The 11,774-nt window shown below is 43.8% G+C and overlaps 1 protein-coding gene across 1 annotated transcript; it reads right to left on the reverse strand.

Moving 5' to 3' along the window:
• Positions 1-1,951, reverse strand: LOC120054346 (phosducin-like). The gene is made up of 3 exons (XM_039001757.1): positions 1,909-1,951; positions 876-1,024; positions 1-531 (listed from the first exon to the last, which is right to left on the reverse strand). Exons 1-3 carry the CDS (start codon positions 1,949-1,951, stop codon positions 1-3), a joined length of 723 nt encoding a protein of 240 aa, XP_038857685.1.
• Positions 1,952-11,774: the final 9,823 nt, after the last annotated feature.

Below are 11,774 nucleotides of genomic sequence, written 5' to 3' on the forward strand. Positions count from 1 at the left end.
TCACTCCACTGCCTCCACATCCACGGCTGCCTCCTCCTCCTCTCCCCCAACGACTAAATCTTTCTCCGGCAGCAGGCCGTAGCCGTTGAGGAAAGCCTCCACGTCGGTGGCGAAGAACTCCTCGTTGAAGTGCTGGTTGGTGGCCAGGAAGTTCCCCAGCAGCTCGCCAGCCTTATACACCAGCATGGTGGGCAGGACGTCATCAGTGAAGCGCTCCCCCGCACCAGTCACCCCGGCGTCGATCTTGCAAAACTTGACGCTAGTGTACTCGGTGGCCAGGCAGTCCAGGCAGGAGTTGAGCGCATCGCAACCTTTGATCCCCTCCTTGTAGATGTGCACCACCACCACGGTGAGCCGGTGCTCCTTCTCAATGACCTCCAGAAATGCCTCGCCGCTGTCCAGCTCGTACACGCCCTCGAACTTGGGACCGAAGCTGAGGCGCTCGTGCATCTCCTGCATGCACTGCTTGCGGTACTTCTTCATGCACTTCTCGTCATCCTCCTTAATCAGCTCGTACTCCTGTACGCTCATCTTAAACCATGACAACAAACAAAGAATGATTTACTGTTTATTGATCGTCATGGACACTGTTTTGTTTCCTGTGTACAATAGCATTACAAAGACAGTCATGTCTTGTTCTGTTTTTAGCTCAGTGAATTCAGTTAGTGTACACAGCCCATCTGTCATTAGAGTCACACCTGTTTAGAGTATCTTAGCCATCTGTATAGAGAGACCTAGTCTGGGTGTTCAATTGACCGGCCCAAGATACTGGAAGGGGACACTTAAGTGAACTCATTTAAGGAGTACTTTTTTCAGCATGCGTTTGGACCATAGAAATACACATTAAACTGTGATGTAACCTAATCTAATCCCACCTTGCGGTTGAGGCCTCCCCTGCCGTCGTCTTTGGGCCTGTGTGGGGAGGACATCTGCCTGAGCAGCTCTCTCTTCTGGGGGGGCAGGGACTCCTGGTCCATGCTCTCAAGCTTAAACCTCCTCCAGTCATTGATCACTCCCTTTGGGCCTGAAGAAAACAGGACAATGGTCATTCATTTGTGGTCATATGGAACTATTGTAAGCCCCAGACTCCTGTCTTGTCATCCTCAATGGTTTGTAATGTTTGTAGTCCTACTGCCTTAACATGGTGTGCCGAACTGACACAGAATTACAGAACAGTATTCTTGATGTCATGTGCCATGACTCCAACAAAATAGGGTTTTTACATGGCATCAGCCATCTTTGTTTGGGGCTGTGACTCAGATGAACACAGCAGACTGTGTGTGTGTGTGTGTGTGTGTGTGTGTGTGTGTGTGTGTGTGTGTGTGTGTGTGTGTGTGTGTGTGTGTGTGTGTGTGTGTGTGTGTGTGTGTGTGTGTGTGTGTGTGTGTGTGTGTGTGTGTGTGTGTGTGTGTGTGTGTGATTGACAGATGTACAATGTGCAGTGCTGGATGGGTTGGCCCGCCCTCAGATGGATTATGGCCTAAACTAGACGCTTAAGGCTGTCTTCTAATTGCACCTTGGTTGCGTAGGAGCAGGTAGGAAAGTAGCTTAGAGCATGTGTCAGAGTGCCAGAACACCACAGAGCTCTGTGTTTCTCTGCAACCTGCTACTAACATTGCTTATCCCTTTCTAGTTTGGGTGGCTGCTCGCCGGCTGTATGCTGTATTTGACCTGTCCCCTATTCAAAGGAATAATGCCATATATCCTATCAGGCTTGCTGTGGAAAGGCAGACAGACTGTTGCCGGTGTCTTATATAGGTCTGATCTCAGATAGACCTAAATGTTCTAAGGATGAACTGTAACTGTCCAAGACACCACCTCCACACTTTAATCACACACTCACACACACACTCTCACACACACACACACACACACACACACACACACACACATTAGCGTCATCCTCACCTGTGTGGGTGACTTTGGCCTCCTCATCGACGTTTCCAGACATTATGTTTGAGAGTTAGCTGTTGGGAACAGAACACAGGAGGGGAGGGGATGTTTTAAAACTCTCAGGACCTAAACCATCATTTATTGAACAAAAGGAACATTGTGACAATAAAGCTCAAGATCATTCAGGATTATCATATTTTGCAGTTTGGACATTTGGAGTGGTGTTTAGTGTGCTCGTGGCCAAAAGTGACAGCTGAGCTAGTACATGTTGACACCATATAATCCTTTTTGGGACTGAGGGCCATTGGTATCAGACAGAATGACTGCTCTACCTATTTCAATTCTCTGATCCCCAAATAATATTAGATCCCAAAACCAAATCTCAGTCTGTCAAGAGAGACTAGTCCCCCAATAACATTATGTAATCAAGCGTGTTTGAAAAGGTTCTGGCCCTGTATGCCCATAGAGCTTCCCTGGTAAGGCTAATCAAGTTAATGTGGTTTGAGTGGATTACTCTGGTATCCGATCCCTCTTGTTAGTGGTTGGCACGTGAGGGTTAGATTCTCTCTGGATTGTTAGTCATGGAAAGGAGGAGGGGCCAATGGAAAAGAGGAGGGGCTAATGGAAAGGAGGAAGGGTCTGAGGTGCCATTCCTGGAAAAATACTGGAAAACCAACAGCCACAAGACAGATTTTTAGACTTAAATGTATCCATCTGTGTGCTTCAACGAAATCATCACGTTTTAAATGTTTTTCTCTTTTGTCTCTCTCTCTCTCTCTCTCCTATAAACCTCTCTATAGAGATGTTAACCAGGTGAAGGCAGGACACCATATAGTCTAACCTGTGACTGACAGAGTTACACTGACTTTCCAACTGACAGATCACCCACCCAAGAGTTACATTGACTTTCCAACTGACAGATCACCCACCCAAGAGTTACATTGACTTTCCAACTGACAGATCACCCAACCAAGAGTTACACTGACTTTCCAACTGACAGGTCACCCAACCAAGAGTTACATTGACTTTCCAACTGACAGATCACCCACCCAAGAGTTACATTGACTTTCCAACTGACAGATCACCCAACCAAGAGTTACACTGACTTTCCAACTGACAGGTCACCCAACCAAGAGTTACACTGACTTTCCAACTGACAGGTCACCCACCCCAGAGTTACACTGACTTTCCAACTGACAGGTCACCCACCCCAGAGTTACACTGACTTTCCAAATTACAGGTCACCCACCCCAGAGTTACACTGACTTTCCAACTGACAGGTCACCCACCCCAGAGTTACACTGACTTTCCAACTGACAGGTCATCCACCCCAGAGTTACACTGCCTTTCCAAGGCATTCCGACACCTTCTTCCCTTGTGTGCGAGGACACTGAGGTAAAGCTTGCGGTTGGGCTCGTACAGTGTTGCTTACACTAAACCAATACGTCAATGGATTAAACTGACTACAGTGTTTTGATCTTAGCACACCACACACAACATCCCTCCTTCCTGTATCCAACCTCGGACCCGGGTCTGTCCAACAGCCTACCACAAGGACGGATGTCTCCATGGCAACCCCCCCAACCCCCAGCTCTAAGGGTGGGTTTGTGATTACAGTGTCCAGGCTATGCAGGTAATATCCCTGATGCACTCCTCTTCAATGATTCATCTCCCTGATTGGAGTAGTGAAGTCCTTGGACCTTTAGCGAGTCCACAGCCCCAGTTTTTGATCGCAGGTTCAGGAATGGCTGAAAAGATGCAACATTTACTTGGCGCTAACTCTGCAAATAGCACTGCTGGGGGATTTGATAAGTCATAGTCAATCGATCAATAATATAATTGTACTCTTAGCAAAGGTGTTTATCTTTAATTTAAAATCTGTAGAAACTTTGAAAACAGAAACGTTTTGTGAAACATCACAGCACATTTAAAAAATATATGTCAAATAGAAATAAAAACTGGATGTTCTTCAGAGATAGATAGGAGTGGTTGAGGGGAGATAAAGGCTGGGACTGGATGGTGTTCAGAGATAGATAGGAGTGGTTGAGGGGAGATAAAGGCTGGGACTGGATGGTGTTCAGAGATAGATAGGAGTGGTTGAGGGGAGATAAAGGCTGGGACTGGATGGTGTTCAGAGATAGATAGGAGTGGTTGAGGGGAGATAAAGGCTGGGACTGGATGGTGTTCAGAGATAGATAGGAGTGGTTGAGGGGAGCTAAAGGCTGGGACTGGATGGTGTTCAGAGATAGATAGGAGTGGTTGAGGGGAGATAAAGGCTGGGACTGGATGGTGTTCAGAGATAGATAGGAGTGGTTGAGGGGAGATAAAGGCTGGGACTGGATGGTGTTCAGAGATAGATAGGAGTGGTTGAGGGGAGCTAAAGGCTGGGACTGGATGGCGTTCAGAGATAGATGGGAGGGGTTGAGGGGAGCTAAAGGCTGGGACTGGATGGTGTTCAGAGATATATAGGAGTGGTTGAGGGGAGCTAAAGGCTGGGACTGGATGGCGTTCAGAGATAGATGGGAGGGGTTGAGGGGAGCTAAAGGCTGGGACTGGATGGTGTTCAGAGATATATAGGAGTGGTTGAGGGGAGCTAAAGGCTGGGACTGGATGGTGTTCAGAGATAGATAGGAGTGGTTGAGGGGAGATAAAGGCTGGGACTGGATGGTGTTCAGAGATATATAGGAGTGGTTGAGGGGAGCTAAAGGCTGGGACTGGATGGTGTTCAGAGATAGATAGGAGTGGTTGAGGGGAGCTAAAGGCTGGGACTGGATGGTGTTCAGAGATAGATAGGAGTGGTTGAGGGGAGATAAAGGCTGGGACTGGGTGGTGTTCAGAGATAGATAGGAGTGGTTGAGGGGAGATAAAGGCTGGGACGGGATGGTGTTCAGAGATAGATAGGAGTGGTTGAGGGGAGATAAAGGCTGGGACTGGATGGTGTTCAGAGATAGATAGGAGTGGTTGAGGGGAGATAAAGGCTGGGACTGGATGGTGTTCAGAGATAGATAGGAGTGGTTGAGGGGAGATAAAGGCTGGGACTGGATGGTGTTCAGAGATAGATAGGAGTGGTTGAGGGGAGCTAAAGGCTGGGACTGGATGGTGTTCAGAGATAGATAGGAGTGGTTGAGGGGAGATAAAGGCTGGGACTGGATGGTGTTCAGAGATAGATAGGAGTGGTTGAGGGGAGATAAAGGCTGGGACTGGATGGTGTTCAGAGATAGATAGGAGTGGTTGAGGGGAGCTAAAGGCTGGGACTGGATGGCGTTCAGAGATAGATGGGAGGGGTTGAGGGGAGCTAAAGGCTGGGACTGGATGGTGTTCAGAGATATATAGGAGTGGTTGAGGGGAGCTAAAGGCTGGGACTGGATGGCGTTCAGAGATAGATGGGAGGGGTTGAGGGGAGCTAAAGGCTGGGACTGGATGGTGTTCAGAGATATATAGGAGTGGTTGAGGGGAGCTAAAGGCTGGGACTGGATGGTGTTCAGAGATAGATAGGAGTGGTTGAGGGGAGATAAAGGCTGGGACTGGATGGTGTTCAGAGATATATAGGAGTGGTTGAGGGGAGCTAAAGGCTGGGACTGGATGGTGTTCAGAGATAGATAGGAGTGGTTGAGGGGAGCTAAAGGCTGGGACTGGATGGTGTTCAGAGATAGATAGGAGTGGTTGAGGGGAGATAAAGGCTGGGACTGGGTGGTGTTCAGAGATAGATAGGAGTGGTTGAGGGGAGATAAAGGCTGGGACGGGATGGTGTTCAGAGATAGATAGGAGTGGTTGAGGGGAGATAAAGGCTGGGACTGGATGGTGTTCAGAGATAGATAGGAGTGGTTGAGGGGAGATAAAGGCTGGGACTGGATGGTGTTCAGAGATAGATAGGAGTGGTTGAGGGGAGATAAAGGCTGGGACTGGATGGTGTTCAGAGATAGATAGGAGTGGTTGAGGGGAGATAAAGGCTGGGACTGGATGGTGTTCAGAGATAGATAGGAGTGGTTGAGGGGAGCTAAAGGCTGGGACTGGATGGTGTTCAGAGATAGATGGGAGGGGTTGAGGGGAGCTAAAGGCTGGGACTGGATGGTGTTCAGAGATATATAGGAGTGGTTGAGGGGAGCTAAAGGCTGGGACTGGATGGTGTTCAGAGATAGATAGGAGTGGTTGAGGGGAGATAAAGGCTGGGACTGGATGGTGTTCAGAGATATATAGGAGTGGTTGAGGGGAGCTAAAGGCTGGGACTGGATGGTGTTCAGAGATAGATAGGAGTGGTTGAGGGGAGCTAAAGGCTGGGACTGGATGTTCTTCAGAGATATATAGGAGTGGTTGAGGGGAGCTAAAGGCTGGGACTGGATGGTGTTCAGAGATAGATAGGAGTGGTTGAGGGGAGCTAAAGGCTGGGACTGGATGGTGTTCAGAGATAGATAGGAGTGGTTGAGGGGAGCTAAAGGCTGGGACTGGATGGTGTTCAGAGATAGATAGGAGTGGTTGAGGGGAGCTAAAGGCTGGGACTGGATGGTGTTCAGAGATATATAGGAGTGGTTGAGGGGAGCTAAAGGCTGGGACTGGATGGTGTTCAGAGATAGATAGGAGTGGTTGAGGGGAGCTAAAGGCTGGGACTGGATGGTGTTCAGAGATAGATAGGAGTGGTTGAGGGGAGCTAAAGGCTGGGACTTGACCGTGAAATATATGTAGTATGTATAAGCTGGAAATGAAAGCCTAAGTATTGTTGTCCATTAGTTTACTCCAATTAGGGGAGGGGTGGTAGGGTTAGGGGAAAATAATAAAAAAGGAAAATAAACTCAGCAAAAACAGAATGTCCTCTCACTGTCAACTGTGTTAATTTTCAGCAAACTTAACATGTGTAAATATTTGTATGAACATAACAAGATTCAACAACTGAGACATAAACTGAACAAGTTCCACAGACATGTGACAAACAGAAATGGAATAATGTGTCCCTGAACAAAGGGGGGTCAAAATCAAAAGTAACAGTCAGTATCTGGTGTGGCCACCAGCTGCATTAAGTACTGCAGTGCATCTCCTCCTCATGGACTGCACCAGATTTGCCAGTTCTTGCTGTGAGATGTTACGCCACTCTTCCCCCAAGGCACCTGCAAGTTCCCGGACATTTCTGGGGGGGGGAATGGCCCTAGCCCTAGCCCTCACCCTCTGATCCAACAGGTCCCAGACGTGTTCAATGGGATTGAGATCCGGGCTCTTCGCTGGCGTTGAGATTGCCTGCAATGACAACAAGCTCAGTCCGATGATGCTGTGACACACCGCCCTAGACCATGACGGACCCTCCACCTCCAAATCGATCCCGCTCCAGAGTACAGGCCTCAGTCTTTCCTTCAACGCTAAACGCGAATCCGACCATCACCCCTGGTAAGACAAAACCATGACTCGTCAGTGAAGAGCACTTTTAGCCAGTCCTGTCTGGTCCAGCAACGGTGGGTTTGTGCCCATAGGCGACATTGTTGCCAGTGATGTTTGGTGAGGACCTGCCTTACAACAGGTCTACAAGCCCTCAGTCCAGCCTCTTGCAGACAGTCTGAGCACTGATGGAGGGATTGTGCGTTCCTTGTGTAACTCGGGCAGTTGTCGTTGCCATCCTGTACCTGTCCCACAGGTGTGATGTTCAGATGTACCAATCCTGTGCAGGTGTTGTTACACGTGGTCTGCCTCTGCAAGGACAATCAGCTGTCCGTCCTGTCTCCCTGTAGCGCTGTCTTAGGCATCTCACAGTACGGACATTGCAATTTATTGCCCTGGCCACATCTGCAGTCCTCATGCCTCGGGCACATTCACATAGTTGAGCAGGTACTTTTGGTGCTTTTCAGAGTCAGTAGAATGGACTCTTTAGTGTCCTAAGTTTTCATAACTGTGACCTTAATTGCCTACCGTCTGTAAGAGTCTTAACGGCTGTTCCACAGGTGCATGTTCATTCATTGTTTTTTTTGTTACCTTTATTTGACTAGGCAAGTCAGTTAAGAACAAATTATTATTTTCAATGACAGCCTAGGAACAGTGGGTTAACTGCCTTGTTCAGGGGCAGAACGACAGGTTTTTACCTTGTCAGCTCGGGGATTTGATCTTGCAACCTTTCAGTTACTAGTCCAACACTGTCACCACTAGGCTACCTGGTTCATTGAACAAGTATGGGAGACAGTGTTTAAACCTTTTGCAATGAAGATCTATGAAGTTATTTGGATTTTTACAAATTATCTTTGAAAAGTGGGTCCTGATAAAGGGACGTTTCTTTTTTTGCTGAGTTCATATAAAACAAATATACTGTATATATCTAAAATTATAGATACGTTATATTTACAGAAAAAAATATATGGAGGATTGGAAATGATGCAGACAATTACATAGATTGTGGTTTTTATCAATCTGCTAAAGCTGAAAAGAAAACGTCTGTGTGTGAACCAATGCATTTATGGTAGATTGGATAAGAGCGTCTGCCAAATGACTAAAATGTACATGTAATGGTACCTATACCAATAGGTTACTGTACACCGATAAACAGTTTATTAAACCATAGATGTTCAGCACCACAAACACGCACCATCCTTTATTACAAACAGCAAATGATCAGATCTGGGCCCGTATTTAAACAGTGTCTCAGAGGCCGAGTGCTGCTCTAGGATCAGATACCCCCCCGTCCATCTAATCGTTTCCATTATTATTTAAACGGTAAATCTGACTCTTGGGGGAATTCCGACCCGAGGTAAGCGCACATAAATGGAACGGAATTACCTTTTGATGCACTTTTCTCTATGTGTATTCTGACCTTGAACTGAAGCGTGAGGATAGCATGCTATTCACCCTCTATTCATTTGGGGTTGGAGATCACAGAAAGGAAGGTGTGGCGGAGATGTGTCTACAGATATACCGTATTCTAACCTTGACATAATTCTACCACCTTTACACACTATGAAACGATGAATAAGGTCAGGCAACCTGTTGATTGACATAAAACCATTCTACATGCACTGTAATTTGTAAATGACAAGTTGTTAAGTTGTTTTATTTTACCTTCTTTTAACTAGGCAAGACAGTTAAGAACAAATTCTTATTTACAATGACGGCCTACTGCAGCCAAATCCGGACACCAATTGTGCGCCACCCTATGGGACTCCCAATCACAGCTGGATGTGATGCGGCCTGGATTTGAACCAGGTACTATAATGACGCCTCTTACACTGAGATGCAGTGCCTTAGACCACTAGGGAGCACTAGGTAAATTAGTAATCCATTTGGATAAGAGGATTGTAAATATATATGACAATTGTTTTAGATCTAGTTTACCATATAATCGCTGGAGACAAATGTGAAACCAGTCATATGGCAAGGAACTGAAGCATATACACATAGCACCTTTTCCACAGTAAGTTTATGAAATGCTGGCCTTGTAACTTGGGATGAAATTTGGAGACCCAAGCTATATGCTTCTGTAGCCAAGCACAAATGACAGTATAGCTCCAAACTTACCGAGTTGATTTATGATTTCTAGAATGTTTTGATTAAATGCCCAGACTTTTCAATGTATTTTTTACAATTTGTATCTTGTTAAATATTAGAAAATATCAGTAGTCACCGTCATTTATACCCACATACATTTATAACTGTCACTTTAGTGTTAGTTTCCTCACATTTATAACTGTCCCTTTAGTGTTAGTTTCCTTACATTTATAACTGTCACTTTAGTGTTAGTTTCCTCACAGTTATAACTGTCACTTTAGTGTTAGTTTCCTCACAGTTATAACTGTCACTTTAGTGTTAGTTTCCTCACATTTATAACTGTCACTTTAGTGTTAGTTTCCTCACATTTATAACTGTCACTTTAGTGTTAGTTTCCTCACAGTTATAACTGTCACTTTAGTGTTAGTTTCCTCACATTTATAACTGTCACTTTAGTGTTAGTTTCCTCACATTTATAACTGTCACTTTAGTGTTAGTTTCCATACATTTATAACTGTCACTTTAGTGTTAGTTTCCATACATTTATAACTGTCTCTTTAGTGTTAGTTTCCTCACGTTTATAACTGTCACTTTAGTGTTAGTTTCCATACATTTATAACTGTCTCTTTAGTGTTAGTTTCCTCACGTTTATAACTGTCACTTTAGTGTTAGTTTCCATACATTTATAACTGTCTCTTTAGTGTTAGTTTCCTCACATTTATAACTGTCACTTTAGTGTTAGTTTCCATACATTTATAACTGTCTCTTTAGTGTTAGTTTCCTCACGTTTATAACTGTCACTTTAGTGTTAGTTTCCTCACATTTATAACTGTCACTTTAGTGTTAGTTTCCTCACATTTATAACTGTCCCTTTAGTGTTAGTTTCCTCACATTTATAACTGTCACTTTAGTGTTAGTTTCCTCACATTTATAACTGTCACTTTAGTGTTAGTTTCCTCACATTTATAACTGTCCCTTTAGTGTTAGTTTCCTCACATTTATAACTGTCACTTTAGTGTTAGTTTCCTTACATTTATAACTGTCACTTTAGTGTTAGTTTCCTCACATTTATAACTGTCACTTTAGTGTTAGTTTCCTCACATTTATAACTGTCCCTTTAGTGTTAGTTTCCATACATTTATAACTGTCTCTTTAGTGTTAGTTTCCTCACATTTATAACTGTCTCTTTAGTGTTAGTTTCCTCACATTTATAACTGTCACTTTAGTGTTAGTTTCCTCACATTTATAACTGTCTCTTTAGTGTTAGTTTCCTCACATTTATAACTGTCTCTTTAGTGTTAGTTTCCTCACGTTTATAACTGTCACTTTAGTGTTAGTTTCCTTACATTTATAACTGTCCCTTTAGTGTTAGATCCATACATTTATAACTGTCACTTTAGTGTTAGATCCATACATTTATAACTGTCACTTTAGTGTTAGTTTCCTTACATTTATAACTGTCACTTTAGTGTTAGTTTCCATACATTTATAACTGTCACTTTAGTGTTAGTTTCCTCACATTTATAACTGTCCCTTTAGTGTTCGTTTCCTCACATTTATAACTGTCCCTTTAGTGTTAGTTTCCTCACATTTATAACTGTCACTTTAGTGTTAGTTTCCTTACGTTTATAACTGTCACTTTAGTGTTAGTTTCCTCACATTTATAACTGTCTCTTTAGTGTTAGTTTCCTCACATTTATAACTGTCTCTTTAGTGTTAGTTTCCTCACATTTATAACTGTCTCTTTAGTGTTAGTTTCCTCACATTTATAACTGTCACTTTAGTGTTAGTTTCCTTACATTTATAACTGTCACTTTAGTGTTAGTTTCCTCACATTTATAACTGTCACTTTAGTGTTAGTTTCCTCACATTTATAACTGTCACTTTAGTGTTAGTTTCCTTACATTTATAACTGTCCCTTTAGTGTTAGTTTCCTCACATTTATAACTGTCACTTTAGTGTTAGTTTCCTCACATTTATAACTGTCACTTTAGTGTTAGTTTCCTCACATTTATAACTGTCTCTTTAGTGTTAGTTTCCTCACATTTATAACTGTCCCTTTAGTGTTAGTTTCCTCACATTTATAACTGTCACTTTAGTGTTAGTTTCCTCACATTTATAACTGTCACTTTAGTGTTAGTTTCCTCACATTTATAACTGTCCCTTTAGTGTTAGTTTCCTCACATTTATAACTGTCCCTTTAGTGTTAGTTTCCTCACATTTATAACTGTCACTTTAGTGTTAGTTTCCTCACATTTATAACTGTCACTTTAGTGTTAGTTTCCTCACATTTATAACTGTCTCTTTAGTGTTAGTTTCCTCACATTTATAACTGTCACTTTAGTGTTAGTTTCCTTACATTTATAACTGTCCCTTTAGTGTTAGTTTCCTTACATTTATAACTGTCACTTTAGTGTTAGTTTCCTCAC

The sequence above is a fragment of the Salvelinus namaycush genome, chromosome 10, assembly GCF_016432855.1.
Source record: "Salvelinus namaycush isolate Seneca chromosome 10, SaNama_1.0, whole genome shotgun sequence".
Lineage (NCBI taxonomy): Eukaryota > Metazoa > Chordata > Actinopteri > Salmoniformes > Salmonidae > Salvelinus > Salvelinus namaycush.

Coding starts and splice junctions, on each gene's coding strand:
- LOC120054346 (XM_039001757.1), bottom strand. CDS start 1,951: ATGTCTGGAAACGTCGATGAGGAGGCCAAAGTCACCCACACAG. Junction 1,025..1,908: donor GGCCAAAGTCACCCACACAG/GTGAGGATGACG, acceptor TGTTTTCTTCAG/GCCCAAAGGGAGTGATCAAT. Junction 532..875: donor GGGGAGGCCTCAACCGCAAG/GTGGGATTAGAT, acceptor TCATGGTTTAAG/ATGAGCGTACAGGAGTACGA.